This window comes from Watersipora subatra, chromosome 9, assembly GCF_963576615.1.
Source record: "Watersipora subatra chromosome 9, tzWatSuba1.1, whole genome shotgun sequence".
Taxonomy (NCBI): domain Eukaryota; kingdom Metazoa; phylum Bryozoa; class Gymnolaemata; order Cheilostomatida; family Watersiporidae; genus Watersipora; species Watersipora subatra.
This window is the reverse complement of record NC_088716.1, coordinates 3,352,320-3,372,321: the sequence shown is the minus strand read 5'-3', so window position 1 is coordinate 3,372,321 and position 20,002 is coordinate 3,352,320. Positions and strand designations below refer to the sequence as shown.

The 20,002-nt window shown below is 37.7% G+C and overlaps 1 protein-coding gene across 1 annotated transcript in view; it reads left to right on the top strand.

Moving 5' to 3' along the window:
• The window catches only part of LOC137404212 (uncharacterized), a 30,665-nt gene extending 10,725 nt beyond the window's left edge, over positions 1 to 19,940 (top strand). Inside the window, exons 4-13 of the mRNA XM_068090373.1 lie at positions 1,904 to 2,012; positions 6,718 to 6,838; positions 10,696 to 10,755; positions 13,534 to 13,714; positions 14,978 to 15,165; positions 16,092 to 16,270; positions 17,029 to 17,216; positions 17,300 to 17,440; positions 19,610 to 19,697; positions 19,811 to 19,940. Coding sequence (XP_067946474.1) covers positions 1,904 to 2,012; positions 6,718 to 6,838; positions 10,696 to 10,755; positions 13,534 to 13,714; positions 14,978 to 15,165; positions 16,092 to 16,270; positions 17,029 to 17,216; positions 17,300 to 17,440; positions 19,610 to 19,697; positions 19,811 to 19,920 — 1,365 coding nt within the window. The 3' untranslated portion in view covers positions 19,921 to 19,940. The remainder of the gene's footprint in view (positions 1 to 1,903; positions 2,013 to 6,717; positions 6,839 to 10,695; positions 10,756 to 13,533; positions 13,715 to 14,977; positions 15,166 to 16,091; positions 16,271 to 17,028; positions 17,217 to 17,299; positions 17,441 to 19,609; positions 19,698 to 19,810) is intronic.
• Positions 19,941 to 20,002: the final 62 nt, after the last annotated feature.

Sequence of the window (20,002 nt, the reverse complement as noted above, 5' to 3'; positions counted from 1 at the left end):
TACGAGCTCAGTCTCGGAACGCATTAAGCTCGTAAGGCGAAGTATGACTGTAATTTAATGTTCACTGGTTACAATTACTGAATGTCTGTTTTATGACAAATGCATTTGATATACGCTAAAAATGTTTTATTGGATTAGAGATCAATTATCATGTTAGTTAGATATTGCTGAAAGGGGCATATGGAGGATAACTCTAAGTTTATGGATATGAGTAAGATGAAATGATTCCCATTCCACAATAGATATAGTACTTTGAAACCTCTAATTGAACCCACCTCTATTTGACCACCACTACGAGAGAAGGATGGCAAAATAGAGCGCCACCCTCTATTCGAACGCCACCTCCGTCTGATCTTTATGAACCCATAATATCAAGTGGTCAGTAGAAAAATGTCCACAGACTCTTATTAATAATGAATTGTTTACATTAATAACAATCAATTCTCTCTTCCAACTCTAAAGCTTTCCGCCTTTTTTGAAAAAACTTTGAAAGCAACTACATAAAACCACTAACAGTTTAAGGCTAATAGTAGTTCCTTGTTGTTTAAAGTGATCTTTCTACTTTGAAGTACATGGTACCTATATAAAAAACGTTTTAAATTTACTATGGTAGATGAACTTTGAAATCAACACCATAGAAATAATTACTAACGGTCTCAGGCTAATAGTAGTTCCTTGTTTAAAGCGGTCCTAATACTTCAAAGAACATGCATATCAAAAACGGTTTGCAAGTTTTGGGCCAAAGGTTACGTTTAACGAGCAAACTTTTGCGCGTTGCAATTGTGCTAAATGCAGCGTGTAAAAGGTTAAGTTTGCCAAAAATTGTTTGGACATTAATGTCGACTAGTTCAGCAGTGCAGCAGAAGAGTTAAGGCCAGAAGATATTGTGGAAGGTATTGGACAACTAGAAGATGTTCGTGCCATCGAAAGCAACAATCAGAACGCAGCTATCCGATCAAACAATGACAATATTTTGGTTTTAAAAATGTTAATTTTTGTTTCTGCATGTAATATAAGTATGGTTTGTTTGTGTCACTTGTTCATGAATATATATTTGTATCACTTGATAGATCGTCATTACATAACTTGTGAATATGCCAGATTTATAGCATGTTGTTTAACAGCATCCTTGCCGCTATCTTAACACAGCTTAAAGTAGATCTTACTCTCACAACTCCAATTCTATTGTACATAAAAAGCTAGTTTTGGCTGCAACTGTAGATAACATATCAATGGGTGCAATGAGCTTTTATGCATTATTTTTTAATATAGATATAAAATGAAAATATGTCTTCAAAGTTAGAATAAAATAAAAATTGAAATGCTATCAAATTGCGAAGAAGGACACAGGCTATAATATCATCGCAGGTCTATTGCAAGCAATAGATATCAACTGGTAGAACTATTTCTCGGTTTCTTGATGCATGTTTATTAAGAGATCTTCGACAAGTTGGAGGTAAGTTAGCAGATTTATTGCATCCAAAAGTTTTATTATCATTCTACCGGAAAAAGAGGGCAAAATAAAGGTGACATTTGCTTCGCTCGAAAAAGGGCTAAATTTATCATCCGAAAATTTTGACGAGCCATTTCAAAAATACACCGCCAGCCTCTATTTGAACGGCGCTTCCACATGACCACCACTATTAAAGGAACTGTTGAAAAATAGAACCCCATGGCGTTCAATTAGAGGTTTTACGGTATTTTTGATATTTTTTCACACGTAACCTTTTTGGGTCTGAGTAAGAGATTTGATGAGACTCTTAGTGTTTGTATCTACACTTGTCTATTAAATAATTTTTTTAATTTTTGTTGAATTTTTGACAGCTTCCCTCTGTTTGCTTTCCTTGGTTTGGAAACATTTAAGTTTGTATAAAAAGTGAGACCAGTAATCTTGTATTTACAGAAACCGGCTGCAGAAGATCTGCTTTCTATTTCAAGTCTTATGCAGCTCAAGTCTTTAGACGACTCGTACATGCTACCGGTGGAGGAGGACGATGGCCTCCTACAGTTTGGTCTGTTTCTCATGTCTTTCTCCTAAACCACATTATCTAAATATTTTTAACAATAGAAAACCTTACTTTTTGTATCAAAGTAGATAAGGTACAGATACTTTAATATATATATATATATATATACACATATATATATATATATATATATATATATATATATATTAAAGTGTGTCCCTCCAGCTATAGCTATTAAAATCTTGGAATAAAGAATCTGTACGGAAGAAGAGTTGATCTCGGACCCTCCCATTCGCCCAGTCTGACACCGTACCCATAGAGGATTTATTAGGCCATAGAGATTTATTTGTTAGCTAACAGCTGTCGCGATATGGGAGCAAATATTCAATGGCTTTGCGTACTACGCAGGGTGATTCTGTATTGTGAGACGAATAGCTTTCATTAGTAAGCTTACTAAAATTTTCCATCGGCAATGTGCAAGGCTAATAGCAAGTGGCAGGCAACTCTCATTGCTTCTCATTGTTTATAAGCTGATTTTTAATACTCGGGTAACGCCGGGAAGCACAGCAAGTTATATTACATGTATATTTAACTAGCGGAATTCTGAAGGTCAGGGAATAATTATAATAATAGGAATAATTACCTAATAAATTTGAGTAACTTACCTGGAAAGCTAGATCTTTACTAAAGCAATACTAAAGCATTTTGGACCCGGCTTGACAATCCTTACACACAGCAGTGCTAGTTATTAACCCCAAGCAAGCGCTTTATGTGTGAGTATCTTAACCAATGTAATGACTAATTGGCCCAATGAATCCATTGTATTTCATATAGTTTAACGTTTAAGTTTGCCACCTCTAGATCTGGAGGTCCTGAGATCAAATCCAGTGCCCTGTAGATTTTTTATTGCTAAATTTTAATTGCTACAACTGCACACAGGGTTTAATTGCTACAACTGGACACAGGGTTTAATTGCTACAACTGGACACAGGGTTTAATTGCTATAACTGGACACAGGGTTTAATTGCTACAACTGGACACAGGGTTTAATTGCTACAACTGGACACAGGGTTTAATTGCTATAACTGGACACAGGGTTTAATTGCTACAACTGGACACAGGGTTTAATTGCTACAACTGGACACAGGGTTTAATTGCTATAACTGGACACAGGGTTTAATTGCTACAACTGGACACAGGGTTTAATTGCTACAACTGGACACAGGGTTTAATTGCTACAACTGGACACAGGGTTTAATTGCTACAACTGGACACAGGGTTTAATTGCTATAACTGGACACAGGGTTTAATTGCTACAACTGGACACAGGGTTTAATTGCTACAACTGGACACAGGGTTTAATTGCTACAACTGGACACAGGGTTTAATTGCTACAACTGGACACAGGGTTTAATTGCTACAACTGGACACAGGGTTTAATTGCTACAACTGGACACAGGGTTTAATTGCTACAACTGGACACAGGGTTTAATTGCTACAACTGGACACAGGGTTTAATTGCTATAACTGGACACAGGGTTTAATTGCTACAACTGGACACAGGGTTTAATTGCTACAACTGGACACAGGGTTTAATTGCTACAACTGGACACAGGGTTTAATTGCTACAACTGGACACAGGGTTTAATTGCTACAACTGGACACAGGGTTTAATTGCTACAACTGGACACAGGGTTTAATTGCTACAACCGGACACAGGGTTTAATTGCTACAACTGGACACAGGGTTTAATTGCTACAACTGGACACAGGGTTTAATTGCTACAACTGGACACAGGGTTTAATTGCTATAACTGGACACAGGGTTTAATTGCTACAACTGGACACAGGGTTTAATTGCTACAACTGGACACAGGGTTTAATTGCTACAACTGGACACAGGGTTTAATTGCTACAACTGGACACAGGGTTTAATTGCTACAACTGGACACAGGGTTTAATTGCTACAACCGGACACAGGGTTTAATTGCTACAACTGGACACAGGGTTTAATTGCTACAACTGGACACAGGGTTTAATTGCTACAACTGGACACAGGGTTTAATTGCTACAACTGGACACAGGGTTTAATTGCTATAACTGGACACAGGGTTTAATTGCTATAACTGGACACAGGGTTTAATTGCTACAACTGGACACAGGGTTTAATTGCTACAACTGGACACAGGGTTTAATTGCTACAACTGGACACAGGGTTTAATTGCTACAACTGGACACAGGGTTTAATTGCTACAACTGGACACAGGGTTTAATTGCTACAACTGGACACAGGGTTTAATTGCTATAACTGGACACAGGGTTTAATTGCTACAACTGGACACAGGGTTTAATTGCTACAACTGGACACAGGGTTTAATTGCTACAACTGGACACAGGGTTTAATTGCTACAACTGGACACAGGGTTTAATTGCTACAACTGGACACAGGGTTTAATTGCTACAACTGGACACAGGGTTTAATTGCTACAACTGGACACAGGGTTTAATTGCTATAACTGGACACAGGGTTTAATTGCTACAACTGGACACAGGGTTTAATTGCTACAACTGGACACAGGGTTTAATTGCTACAACTGGACACAGGGTTTAATTGCTACAACTGGACACAGGGTTTAATTGCTACAACTGGACACAGGGTTTAATTGCTACAACTGGACACAGGGTTTAATTGCTATAACTGGACACAGGGTTTAATTGCTACAACTGGACACAGGGTTTAATTGCTACAACTGGACACAGGGTTTAATTGCTACAACTGGACACAGGGTTTAATTGCTACAACTGGACACAGGGTTTAATTGCTACAACTGGACACAGGGTTTAATTGCTATAACTGGACACAGGGTTTAATTGCTACAACTGGACACAGGGTTTAATTGCTACAACTGGACACAGGGTTTAATTGCTACAACTGGACACAGGGTTTAATTGCTACAACTGGACACAGGGTTTAATTGCTACAACTGGACACAGGGTTTAATTGCTACAACTGGACACAGGGTTTAATTGCTACAACTGGACACAGGGTTTAATTGCTACAACTGGACACAGGGTTTAATTGCTACAACCGGACACAGGGTTTAATTGCTACAACTGGACACAGGGTTTAATTGCTACAACTGGACACAGGGTTTAATTGCTACAACTGGACACAGGGTTTAATTGCTACAACTGGACACAGGGTTTAATTGCTATAACTGGACACAGGGTTTAATTGCTACAACTGGACACAGGGTTTAATTGCTACAACTGGACACAGGGTTTAATTGCTACAACTGGACACAGGGTTTAATTGCTACAACTGGACACAGGGTTTAATTGCTACAACTGGACACAGGGTTTAATTGCTACAACTGGACACAGGGTTTAATTGCTACAACTGGACACAGGGTTTAATTGCTACAACTGGACACAGGGTTTAATTGCTACAACTGGACACAGGGTTTAATTGCTACAACTGGACACAGGGTTTAATTGCTACAACTGGACACAGGGTTTAATTGCTACAACTGGACACAGGGTTTAATTGCTACAACTGGACACAGGGTTTAATTGCTACAACTGGACACAGGGTTTAATTGCTACAACTGGACACAGGGTTTAATTGCTACAACTGGACACACGGTTTAACAAAAAGGCAAAAAGACAAACATGAGATTTGTACATATAGATGTACAGTCATATCTTGACTTACACGAAATTTGAAATACAAGAATTCTGAGCAAATTTTTGCTTTGAGATGCAAAACAATTTTGGTACACGAGAGAGTTCTCAATGCAGACGCTAGGTAGCTGAGTATACGACAGACTGCTTTCAAGAACATTATCACTCAGTCTTTTTTATCAGATCAGTTTGAAAAAGTTTTTAATGCGCTGGCTAAAAGGTGAAAGTGAGGCAAAAGAAACAAGCCAGAACAAAACTGAAAATGGAAACAAAATTAGAATTAAGTTTGATGTAAAATTTAAACTTATCTTTAGCTGTCTATTTAGTAAGCTAGATTCATTTAAGCCAAGTTTCAAGTCTACCCAAAGGGGTTGCCGTCAAGTCTCATTCTGACAATGCTATTTCTCTCAAAGATAGTAACTCCCTACACTACTGTACATAGTAATCTTACAATTTATTTCTAATCATAACCACTAGATAGGTTTTTGTTACTTTGCGAGCATAGCTAGTGAATTAAAACCATTAAAAACATATTTTGCCATTGTAATATCCTGGTATAGGTGGTTTTTTAGACAGTGGGAACGGATTAATTTGTATTTAGTTATTTTTTATAGGAAAAAGTGATTTGAGATACGAGAGAATTGACATATTAGCGCCGTCCCAGAATGCTAAGGCTCGCATGTCAATTTGTGTGTCCTCTGAGTGACATCGTCTGTGTCATGCTGTTATGCCACTCAAGCCATGTTTATCACCACTCAAGTTTATTTGAGATTTCATCCAGTTGTAATATTATTATACTGACACTTTTCTCACATTTAGATCGATCAAAAGTGTGAAAGAGCCAAATTTTTTAAATATATGTTTAAATGGGCTTTAAACATATATTTAAAAAATGTTTTTAAATATAATCAAAATCCTAATTTTGCAAGTTCTATTGTCACTCCTTTGTGCTCGCCTCCTGCTCGCATTACAAGCTGCCTCATCCTCCCTAACATTCCTTGTTTTTATGTGAAGAATCTCTTTGTATCTTTCCAATAAAACTAAAAAAAAATCGTTTTTTTCTGTAGACTTTGAAATGTACCAGGAGAAACTTCGTCGGTTGGCTCCTGCCACTCCTTCTGACGAAACCATCACCGTTCCTCTTCAGCAGTACCAAACCTTGATACATCAAGCCCAAGAGGTCGAGCGGTATGTTGTTAAAATGTCTTGAAATTTACGCAATGACATCTTTTCTATATTTGGATTTACAATATGTCAAAACTACTTTTAGGAATTTACTCCCTCTATCTGTCCTTTATGTTTGGGTGCAACCAGACGCCAGAGCTGTATAGTTTCACAGAGTCCCGCGACTAACAGAAGCGTATACGGGAGCTCGCTCGATTCCAAACAAACGGGCCATGCCTATTCTTTTTATATAAGTTATAATGGAGAGGCCATAACATTAACCAACAAAAATTACTCCCATTGGCAGTCGCTTTAAAATTGATTGTTGTATCATAAACCATTTGAAAGAAAACAAAATTTCCTACAAAAATCTGCTAATAACGTTTTTTTAAAAACGTAAAGTAAATGCAAAAAAGAGCGGTATTGAGAGCGAGGTATGAATATTCCGTTAGAGATCAGTATGTCGATCCGGTTTGTTTGGAATCCGACGTTTTTGTTTCCGGTTTTGGTCGCGAGACTTTTTAAAGCTATATGACTCTGCCAGTACAGAGCTGTATAACTTCACAGAGTTTCGCTGCTAACGGATGCGCATATCGGAGCTCGCATGGCTCCAAACAAATAAGCCGCGCCCAGTATTGTTTTATATAAGTTATAATGGAGAGACCGCAACACTAACCAACAAAAATTACTCCCATTGGCAGTCGCTCTGAAATTGATTGTTGTATTATACACCATTTGAAAAAAGACAAAATTCTCTACAAGAAACTACCAGTGATTTTTTGTAATAAAGTAAAGTAAATGCAAAAGAGTGAGATGTTGAGAGCGAGGTAAAAATATTCCATTAGAGATCAGTATGTCGATCGGGTTTGTTTGGAATCAAGCGTTTTTGTTTCCGGCTCTTGGTCACGGGACTCTGTGAAACTATACGACACTGCCAGACGCTAGTGATTTGGAATTTCCAATTCTGTTTAGGAAATAGTTCAAGTAAGTTTGTATCGCAAAACGATGGATGGTCTTCATGTTTTTAATGCAGCTACAAATGCTGCTTGGGCAACTTTTAAACACGGTCGATATCTACCGGTATCGATACCGATCAAAGCTTCAAATAGTATCACGAGCAATAATAAGTGTAATGCTATTAACAATAACGAAGTACAAGTAACTATACTGCTAATAAGTACGATTAGTACTTGTGACATCTTAATATTCGACTCATATGTAATTATATAATATTGTATAATATATATTATGTATGTTATTTAATATATATTATATATATTTATATAATAATATAATAAATATACAATTATATAATATTCTACATTATATAAGACATATCATAATGTATATTATAATAAGCATTATAATATACTACATTATAATGCATATTACATAATCTGGTCTATTGCTAAATCATTCAGTCAAGTTGATGACATCATATCCGCTATGTCCTCTCTTCTGTCAACATGAACTAATTACCATACTTTTCGGACTATTAGCTGCTACTTTTTTCTGACGATTTGAGCCGTGCGGCTTATATAAGAGTGCGGCTCATCTGTGGCTATTTCTTTCACCGCTAGGGCGCATTAACCATACCGTAATCTATGGTTAGTGCGCCTTTAGCGGTGAAAGAAAATATGAAACAATGCCTAATGATACTGTGCCGTTTGGCACTAGGTTAAAAAGTGTCGGTTAATACGAAACAGTGCCGTTAGACACTGTTCCGTTTTAAACAGCAAAGTTGCTGCCGTGTTAAAAAGCACCGTCCTGAGCTCTGCGGCCTATACAAAGGTGCGGCCTATGTATTGTTTTATTATCGTTTTTGGAAAATAAAACAGATGCGGCTTATATAGGGGTGCGGTTTATAGTTCGAAAAGTACGGTAACAACAAATGAAGTGGTAAATTGTTAACTCTTAGAGTTGTCTTACCAACGTATATTGAGAATAACTCAAGATGTCAAGTCTTTTGCCTTCAGTTATGGAGGCTTGTCTCTTGAAGGTTAATCGACAGCATTTTAAATTTTTTTTCATATATAACAAAATAATCATGATATTTTCAGCAATATTGATATATAAAGAACGACAAAAAACATTTTTGGAGATGAAACACTCACGATGCTAGTTCTATACTGGGACATAAATAGCTCGATTTTTCAGCAAAACATGGATGTATGATACTTGATGTCAATGTCGATGATTAGCCAATGCGAGACATAAGTGCTTCTGTTGGCCACAACTTCTAACAACATGGCTGATAATTATAACATAAGTTCGAAGCAGACCTCACAAATACTGAAGCAAACCGTATTTTATATTTGGTATTTTATATCTGCATAGATTTGCGAGCAATGGTTATAGAATTACATCAATCGGTTTGTGCGTCTCACAAATTCTTTTTTCACACAAATATGAAATTTAAAAAATTGCTCTTACAGTTTAGTTATTCTCAGAAGTCGTCTGTGTGAAACATGTACATGCATTCTCCACTAAATAAGTATTTTTCATGGACAAGTTTTAGATAAGCTAGTTTAAAGGTTGACTTGCAGCAAAATTCACATTACAGTTATTTGGTATCAAAAGGTTCACCATGTCTTACTCTGTTGTGTTGTAGGTGCCAAATATGTGGAAATGTGATTACAAGCTCTTCAAAGCTCAAAAACAAGCAGTTAATTGCAGCTATCACAAGAACGGCCATAGATTGGAATCCCTCTTAAAACAGCTCAAATGTGACGTAGTTGAGCACCATGTGCTTATGTTTACACTTTCATGCCACCTCATTCGTTGAAATATTTCCACAAATATACTTCACATGATAAGATTATGACTAGATGGTGACAAACTAGATTATGACAAACTGAAACAAAACTGTAATGTAGCGAGCATCTACATTTGATAAGGGCTATCCGGTAGAACCCGAAATGTTTGTCATAAACTAGTGCTACGAGACATTTTATATTGAGCCTTTTATTGGCCTTTCAATTCATGTGAGAACATCATGTGCCAAAACAATAATATACAATGAGTACGTCATCGGAAAAAAGAGATTCCAAACTACGGCGTTTTCGTAATGGCTGCGATTAACTGTTCGTTTTTTAGCTTTAAAGAGTTTGTAATCACATTTCCACATATTTTGCACCTACAACACAGCAGAGTAAGACACGGTGAACATTTTTTTACCAAATAACTTTAATGTGAATTTTGTCGCAAGTCAACCTTAAAAAAGTGGGCGATTTAATATGATTATATAACGTTGCAGCTGTTTCTGAACGATATTTTGCTAAGATGGCAAATTTTTCTGTCCACTTTCACTACTTTAAAATTTGATAAAACTTGGAAACTGGTCAAATTTACACAACAAATTATTGAAATCAAAATCTGTAATGTTATCTACTGCTGTTACTGCAATAATATTTCTGTCACGTGACTTCGTTTTAGCATCTTAAGAGGTTGCTGATTTATCGACTGCTTCACTGTAGTTACTGTTTCACTGTAGTTATTGTTTCACCGTACACATAGTTACTCTTTCACTGTAGTTACTTTTTCACTGTAATTACTGTTTCACTGTAGTTCCTGTTTCACTGTAGTTGTTCTTTCACTGTAGTTATTGTTTCACTGTAGTTACTATTTCACTGTAGTTACTGTTTCACTGTAGTTACTCTTTCACTGTAGTTACTCTTTCACTGTAGTTACTCTTTCACTGTAGTTACTCTTTCACTGTAGTTACTGTTTCACTGTAGTCACTCTTTCACTGTAGTTACTCTTTCACTGTAGTTACTCTTTCACTGTAGTTACTCTTTCACTGTAGTTACTCTTTCACTGTAGTTACTCTTTCACCAGTTTCAGTCGCCCTTCGGTCTCTAATGTTTGTTGTCTCTGTTTAGGATGAAGGCTAACTTGGATACTCTACAGGCCGCTTATGCCGCCGATCTGGATGGTCTCAGGTGAGTCGATGTTTCATTCAGTAGTCGGTATTTCTTTCAGTTGTCAATGTTTTTGCTAATAATCATTGTTTTATTTACGGTTCAACTTTTCCTCCAATAGTTTTTCCTCCGACTGAAATATTCGTGCCCTCTTAGATGTTCAAAATTTTAAGACACGCAGCATCCTCCTGTAGCAGCATTAAAGATGTGATTGCGTCAAAAAATTCAATCAAATAAAATCAAGATTGATAACAGTTAAACATCAGCTACAATTTGATGTCATTTTAGTCTTTGTAGACTACTAACCCTGTCCAGGGATATATGCGTTTGAATGAAATGATTTTTTGAAACGCTCAGATTCGAGCGAGTGCGTTATTCGTGACGTGTATAGTGATATACCCTAGGACACTTTTATTTCGCTAGTATTTAGTTTCGTGAGTAGCACACAGAGTAAAATTTCGCTGCAATTTAATTTCGCGGCTCTGATGAATGCGAAAATATAGCGATGTGAAAATAAATGCAGTGGAAAAAACAGATTACATTCCTCAGGCCCAGTTCGCTAATAAGAAAAAAAAATTCAATTTGGGACTAGTTCGTATTTGTAAACCGCAGGTTTAAATGTTTGGGTGAGATCGATAATTCATTTGATCACTTGCTGCCATTTGTTTCTTGGACTATCAATGACGTCTAGGTCCCTCCCGCCGTGACTTTCACACTCGAATCCCAAAAAGAAGAAAATAGATAGGTAACGACCAACTTCACAACCAAAACTGTATAACCCTTTCGCTGCCATATACGCATTTATGCGTTTTCTAGGGGCCACTGCCATAAATGCATTTTTGAACTTTCTCAGCAATTGCGTGGTAACCTGATTTTATTATTCGTTGACCACATAACCCACAATCTTTAAGAGTTTTATGAAATTGACTGTGTTGTCCGAAGATTTCTCTATAAAATCAGCCTAAAACAACGAAGTAATTTCAATTCTCAAATTTGTTTGAGAATTTCTAATCTAAAAACGAACATTTTTTTGTGAGTTCATTAACTACCGCGCGCGAGTCATAAAACAGGTAATTAGTTGTTGATGACATTATAGTCAATCGATATTTAGATTTTCGTGATTATACAGATAATTAAAGTAGCAGCACTGTCTCTGACAATGGTGAAAGTAATAGTTTTGTAAGAGTAAGGAACATTGTGGAGGGTCGTTTTAGCTTCGGATCGAGCGTAGCTTCACATAGCCTTATCATCGCGCACAAGTAGAGATACATTGAATTTCTGCATAGCAATATTGGTTAAAATGTTGGCAAAATAAAATATGTAACAAAAATGTTCTAGATAGAGATTGAACTTGAAAAAATACTGTACCATAAGTCCTTATGCTCAAGCCGCGCGGCCTGTCGTTGGACGCGGCTTCTGGTTCAAGGTCATAGGCCGCTGCTAAAGCCAAGTTTTTAAAACTTACGTGGGGCTCAGGGCGGCTTCTCGATAAATGCGGTCTCTGCTCAGTTCCGAACTATAACCAAAGAATCGCAGTCATGATACACTTTTATGTACGGGGTTTTAACGACCTACTCATTTATTTTCAAGGTCATGTTTATGGAATACTGTAGATAAAGAAGAATTTATCGCTAATGTATAACTCACCGCAGTCATAGGTTATTAAACCGTTTCATTTTTGACCGACATCTTTCCATAAACGTGAAGCCCTCTAACAGCGCAATAAAAATCTAGTTGAGACATGGCAAATAAGTTACAGATGCAAGGGTTTAGGAATTTTAATTCGAACTTGGAAGTAAAAGAAAATTCTTTTCACGTGTACTGATGTAACCTAGTTTCTTATTCAAGAGGACGGGGGTATAGCGGAACTCGTCTTAACACTCTCGCTCTCAAAAGGGGTCAAGGACGACAAAACCTTGGTGATTAGCCGCGGTCTGTGGGCGTAAGCGGCTTGTTGGAGGATTATTTTTTCTTTCGGGAGTCATCCGTTTTTTAGCACAAGCCCCGCGGCTTGAGCATGAGGACTTACGGTATGCATATCATGGAGCAATATCGGCAATTTCAGTAAAATGGCTGGCACTAGGCTGATGGCGAATTTGTACATGGTTGGCAGTGAAAGAGATAATGTGGTTGGACCTGATGAGGGTTGATATTGTTTTTGGTTGGTAATAAAATTCATCACTACAATAGTTATTCTTCAATTTTATGACTTCACCTACCAGACTTTCATCCTCATCAGTTACAAATTCGGTGACTAAACTGATATCATCTTAATTTGCGTTTCATGCTGCTCAGTCGGTGTATTAGCTATAATGAGTTTACCAGAAATTTCCCATTGATCCCAACCACAGACAAAAATTGTCTGCATTTCTAATATGACGATTTTATTGTGGATATCAATGAACAAAGCTATTTAATTTCGCATTTTCGCTCATTCGTTATGATAGTTTAGTTTCGCTCATGAAATTTTCGCGAGAGGATGACACCGCGAAAATGCGAAAGTTAGATGACGCAAATACATAAGTCTCTTAGGGTATATGAAAAAAGTCCACAAGAGATAAATATAAGATCTCTTCTTTATCCAATCATCAGCACAAAATTTTAATATAGGTCATAATAAATGTTATCACTCGTAAAACGCGTTGTCTGTGATGTTGAGGTTAGGGGTTTCACTCAATCACCTCTCCTGACTGTCTGGTTGAGATATACTTTCAGAACTATACTTTGAGAATACTGTAAACATGGAAATGAACTGATTGGTTGTACTTGACATATTCATTTGCTATCCCCTCTACTTAGGTCATCTGCAAGAAGGTTCATAGACTCAGTTCCTTGCACTCCCGCCTCCGGAGACCAACTTGCACCAGAATTACATTCAAACTTGAGAAATGTCTCAGATGTGCACAGACTAACAGAAGAGGAAGATGACAGCTACATAGGCTCATATTCTCACTACTCCATTCACCTGGAGATGCTGCAGGTATCTCCTTCTAATGTGTTCACCTTGAGATGCTGCAGGTATCTCCTTCTACTGTGTTCACCTTGAGATGCTGCAGGTATCTCCTTCTACTGTGTTCACCTTGAGATGCTGCAGGTATCTCCTTCTACTGTGTTCACCTGGAGATACTGCAGGTATCTCCTTCTACTGGGTTTACCTTGAGATGCTGCAGGTATCTCCTTCTACTGTGTTTACCTTGAGATGCTGCAGGTATCTCCTTCTACTGTGTTCACCTTGAGATACTGCAGGTATCTCCTTCTACTGTGTTCACCTTGAGATGCTGCAGGTATCTCCTTCTACTGTGTTCACCTGGAGATGCTGCAGGTATCTCCTTCTACTGTGTTCACCTTAAGATGCTACAGGTATCTCCTTCTACTGTGTTCACCTTAAGATGCTGCAGGTATCTCCTTCTACTGTGTTCACCTTGAGATGCTACAGGTATCTCCTTCTACTGTGTTCACCTTAAGATGCTGCAGGTATCTCCTTCTACTGTGTTCACCTTGAGATGCTACAAGTACCTCCTTCTACTGTGTTCACCTTGAGATGCTGCAGGTATCTCCCTCTAGTGTGTTCACCTTGAAGGTTGACATGCAACAAAATTCACATTACATTTATTTGGTGTCATAAGATTCACCATGTCTTACTCTGCTGTGCTGTAGGTGCAAAATATGTGGAAATGTGATTGCAAGCTTTTAAAAGCTCAAAAATGAACAGTTAATCGCAGCCATCATGAAAACGCCGTAGTTTGGAATCCCTTTCTCAAACGGCTCAAATGGGATGTAGTTGTACACGATGGCTTCTGTTTACACTTTCATGCAACCTCATTCGTCGAAATATTTTCACAAATATACTTCACACATTCAATAAAACCATGTCTATTGTCCTTAGATGTCTTTTTCATCATCATTGCAATGCTGTCATTTTGATCACTGATATCTCAAAACCTACCGTAAAAATTAGTTATTGGAAAGGGATTCCAACCTACAGCGTTTTCATGATGGCTGCGATTAACTGTTCGCTTTTAAGAGCTTGTAATCACATTTCCACATATTTTGCGCCTACAACACAACAGAGTAAAACATGTTGAACCTTTTTATACTAAATAACCGTAATGTGAATTTTATTGCAAGTCAACCTTGCTGATGCGGCAGGTATCCCCCTCTATTGTGTTCACTTTAAGATGCTGTAGGTATCTCTATTGCGTTCACCTTGAGATGCAGCGGATGTATGTTCCCCTTCTTGTAGGACACAATACGGACAGGTGCTTATAAGAAAGCCATCTGCTCCAACCGTGACTTGTTTAGAGGGAAGGTGGTACTAGATGTGGGCTGCGGTACCGGTATACTCTCTTTGTTTGCTGCGAGTGCTGGAGCAACTCAAGTCATCAGCGTGGATATGTCTGATATCGTCTACCAGGCTATGGCCATTGTCAGGTATGCAGGTTATTTTGTGCTAAAGCTACAGTATAGAAACTATATTGCTGTGCAGTTGTAGTGAGTGTGATTTCTCTGTGATAGTGTTTCTCTTTAAGGTCATGCCATTGTCACTATTACATGTAGAAGTATTTCTGTACTCATAATAATAATCAACCATAATGTTACTATAATACTTCAATGGTGCTATATTACTCTGTTACTATAGTAGTCTGGTGTTATAATATTTGGTTGCTATAATCCATCGTTTTTTTTTTGACGTCATCAAGCCGTTTGCACATGCCCTCGTTCGCGAAAAAGCCGCCATATTTGTAGAAAACGATTGTTTTTCTTTAATAGTACTTTTTGGTGTTGTTTTGATACTATAATAAAAAAATTGTGAACAAAAGCATCCCTTTCAAAAGTTCATTGCAAAAGCTTCGTGTTTTTAACCATAAAATTGTCTATAAAGATGGCCGACAACGATAAAATGACGTCTCGAAAAAATGAAGGTTACTCTAATGTTGCTATATTACTCTGTTTCTATAGTAGTCGGGTGTTGTAATATTTTGTTGCTATAATATTCTATTATTGTAATACTCTGTTCTATAATGTTCTGTTGCTCTAATATTTTGTTGCTATAATATTGTAATGATGCTATATTACTATGTTGCTATAGTAGTCTGGTGCTATAATATTTTCTTGCCATAATATTCCGATGTTATAATACTCTGTTGCTATAATAATCTGTTGCTATAATGTTTTGTTGCTATAATACACTGATGATGCTATATTACTCTGTTGCTATAATACTCTGTTGCTATGCTACTTTGATGTTATAGTTAGGTGCTGTTGCAAGTCTGTCCATTGTTGGCTTTCAGGTTTAAATCTCAGTTGGTAAATTGCGTGTAACATGATCTCCCTAAGTAGGCTAATTGTCACTGCAGGGAGAATGATCTAGAAGACAAGGTAACCATCATCAAGGGTAAGATGGAGGAGGTGAATCTACCAGTAGCTAAAGTTGATATCATCATATCCGAGTGGATGGGCTATTTCCTGCTCTTTGAGTCCATGCTGGATTCTGTCATATTTGCACGCAACAAATGGCTTAAAGAGGGTGGATTAGGTGTGTTATGTCATATCTTGATTATAGAAAGTCAGTACATTCTGACACTCTATGTGATTTGTCACTGTGAAACAGTGTCAGAAACCTCATAATACAAGGACAAGGGCAACGATACTTGTGCTTCGTTAGACTATTGCTAGACTATTAGTTAGACGGTAAAAACGGATTTGCAAACAGATAAATGCTAAAATCTTAGTTAAAATTTTGAAGTTTACTAAAATACATACCAAAACTTTCTTCAAGTATATGTTTAGTAAGCTAAATTCATTTAAGTTAGATCAGAATATACAGAATCGACTTACGACCGAATCGTCTTACGGCCGGTCGGAACCAAATGCGGTTGTGATGCGACGACTTACTGTATCTGTGATATTCTGTTTGTGGTTTTAGGATAGTTCTATAGGTTCATGAAATGTATTTATTGTTGTAGGGTGTTTCTTTGGTTATAGGGTGTATCTACATCTATAATTGTAGTTGCTGACGGATGCATCATCTACTGTCAGTTACCCTCATGATTGTAAAATACATCTATGGTTATGGTACATAACCATAGATGCATAACAATAACGCATAACATTCCATGGTTATGCGCACAAGTATTGTCTGTATATCTATGTGCGAGATAAAATTGCAGCAGAAGGATATATATTTCGGCGTTGATGGTTCAATAACTATAGGTTACATCTATAATTTTAGCATACATCTCTGACTGTGGAACATATCTCTAGCTTTGTATTAATAGTGTATTACCCTTTTAGTGTGGCCGAATGAATGCAAAATCTATTTGATGGCGACCTCTGACTCAGCCCTACACTGTAAGCATGTATCTTACTGGGACGACGTCTATGGTTTTAAAATGTCGTGCATGAAAGGGCAGGTGTGTCGGGATGGTTTGGTGCAGTTGGTATCTCCCGATCACATCGTCTGCCAACCATTTTGTGTCAAGGTCAGTACAGTTTTCTCATCTCGCAATCTCTCAGTGAGTATCAAGTGTCTGTTCACTATGTAAGTGTTTAAGTTTCATTGCAGACGATTGATTGTAACACTTGCTGTGTTGCTGACTTGAACTTCACCACTGACTTCTCGCTTTGCTTGGACCGTGACTGCAATGTGACGGCACTCATTGGTTACTTTGACAGCTCATTTGACTCCAGCCAAGCGACTTCAAAGGTATGTGAGTTGTCTGCTCTTTCCTTTTCTCACTCATGCTGAACAGTCATGACTCGTCAATGCTTGTGAGTACATCAAGAGGATCAGTGAAATGTCAGTAACAGTGATGGGAGTTGGCAGTTTGATCCACCACGCCAACCGCTTTGGATACATCTATGATCTCTTCTTTTATATTTTGTCTTTTGTGAACTTTTGTTTACCCACATATCATATTCTTATTTGTTCTGTCATATCGACAGCCTGCTAACATTTAATTCTAAAGTACACATTCTAAGTTCACATCATATTATGAAGTTTGACAATTTTTTAGATTTTGGAGTTGTCTACCCATCAATGTATTTATAAAGGTAATGGTTGTACAACTCTACACGCAGATCAGTAGTAATCCATGCGCTGGTTTAGGAGTAATGTTCAATACTTCATTCAGTTCTTATAGCGAGATTGCAAAACAATTCGCATGGTTTGAACAACCTTTTTACAAAACAGTCCAAATTATAAGTTTTTAGTGTGGAGGCAAATCAACTACCATTAATGTAGTTGCTATCCATGTGCTGCTAGAGATGGTCCATTTTATTCAGCTATAAATACAATATGTTTCAAGTTATTACACTGTCATTTAACTTAATTCGGTGAAAAATTCACTAACACGAACAAATGGCTCTAGCAATTGCAGCCTCTTTAACTTTTGTAAATGTCGACTGACAAACAATTATTCAGCTAGAAAATTTATATTCTCTTGTGAATACCGTAAGTCCTCATGCTCAAGTCGCGTGGCTTGTCGTTGGGCGCGGCTTCTGGTTCAAGGTCATAGACCGCAGCTATAGGCCAAACTTTTAAAGCTTACGTGGAACTCAGGGCGGCTTCTCGATAAATGCGGTGTCTGCTCAGCTCCCGCGCAATAACCATAGAATCGCATTCATGACACTTTTATGTACGAGTTTTTGGCGACCTACTCGTTTATTTTCAAGGTTATGTTTATGGAATACTTTAGACTAAAGAAGAATTTATCGCTCTCAGTCGAGATGAATTCATGACACACGAGTGAGAGACAAGTGGTTGGGAGCGTGTTAATACCTGCTGACATCGAAGCAGAAACTATGAACCAAACTGAGTGCAAAACTCACCACATCAAACAAATTGCAGCAAGCCACAGGTGTTCAGTTATTTCACATCGTTAGCAGCAGCAAGACTAAACTCATTAATTTGATACAACCATGTCCACTAGTGCTAAACCTTCATGGAAAACCTACAGTGTAGCCTGTAAGCCCTCTAACAGCGCAATAAAAATCTAGCTGAGACATGGCTAATAAGATCTTGATGCAAGGGTTCAGGAATTGTAATTCGTACTTGGAAATAAAAGAAAATGCCTTTCACATGTAACTGATGTAGCCTGTTTTCTTATTTAAGAGGACGGGATATAGCGAAACCCGTCTCAACACTCTCGCTCCCAAAGGGGTCAAGGACGACAAAACCTCAGTCGTTAGCCGCGATCTGTGGGCATATGCGGCTTGTTGGTAAGGGCGACTAGATACCACAGGCGGCTTGTTGGAGGATTATTTTTTCCTTCGTGAGTCATCTGTTTTTGAGCACAAGCCGTGCGGCTTGAGCATGAGGACTTACGGTACATAAATCAAGCCTCAGCATACATTTTCCTTGTCACACTCAGCGTGAAACATTAAGATTTTCAATCAATTTGACACCCGATTATAGAATGTTGGAGACAGTAATAAAAATTTAATAAACTCGCCAAAAATTTACTTATCTATTTTAAGTTCAAGATTCCCTCTTTAGTGTAACAACAACTAGTATAATCTTTACTGTCTAACTAAACACGAAATATTACAAATCGTAATTTGATAGTTGACTATACAAATTCTTGTGTTGCACAAAGGAGTACCGGAAGCCCATTGTATATACCTTTGCTTTCATAAATACACTTTATATGTGCACAAGTTTCACTATTAGCAGCAGGTACTCTTCTGTATTACAGCATTTCTATATCGGTTTTGATGGCAAGTCTTAGTAGAATATCACACAGGTTGCCAGGTGTCAGTAGGTGGAGGCGTGTGTTGTCAGGTGTCAGTGGGTGGAGGCGTGTGTTGTCAGGTGTCATCAGGTGGAGAGATGTGTAGTCATGTGTCAGACTTAGGCAATTTTCCAATGTTACAGGTGTTCTTTTCTACTGGACCTCTCAGCACACCCACTCACTGGAAGCAGACAGTATTTCTCTTAGAGAAGCCTCTCGCCAGGCTCAAAGGTTAGCACTTTTTAAATTCATGATGAAATACATGAGTTGATCATACATTTGATATGAAAGTGTGTAGATATAGGGTAAGATCGAGTCCAAAAGGTTGCTTTTATTTATTTTAGGTGATGAGCTCTCAGGGACTATTACTGTAAACAAGTTGCCAAATGATCCAAGGTCTTTGCAAGTGGAGATAATTCTAGGGAAAATTAGATATACTTATGTTCTGTCATGAAGCGCTACTAGATACAACAGACCTAAATTAGGAACTATACATCTGATGCAATAGCTAAATACATATTCTCATTGAATTGATA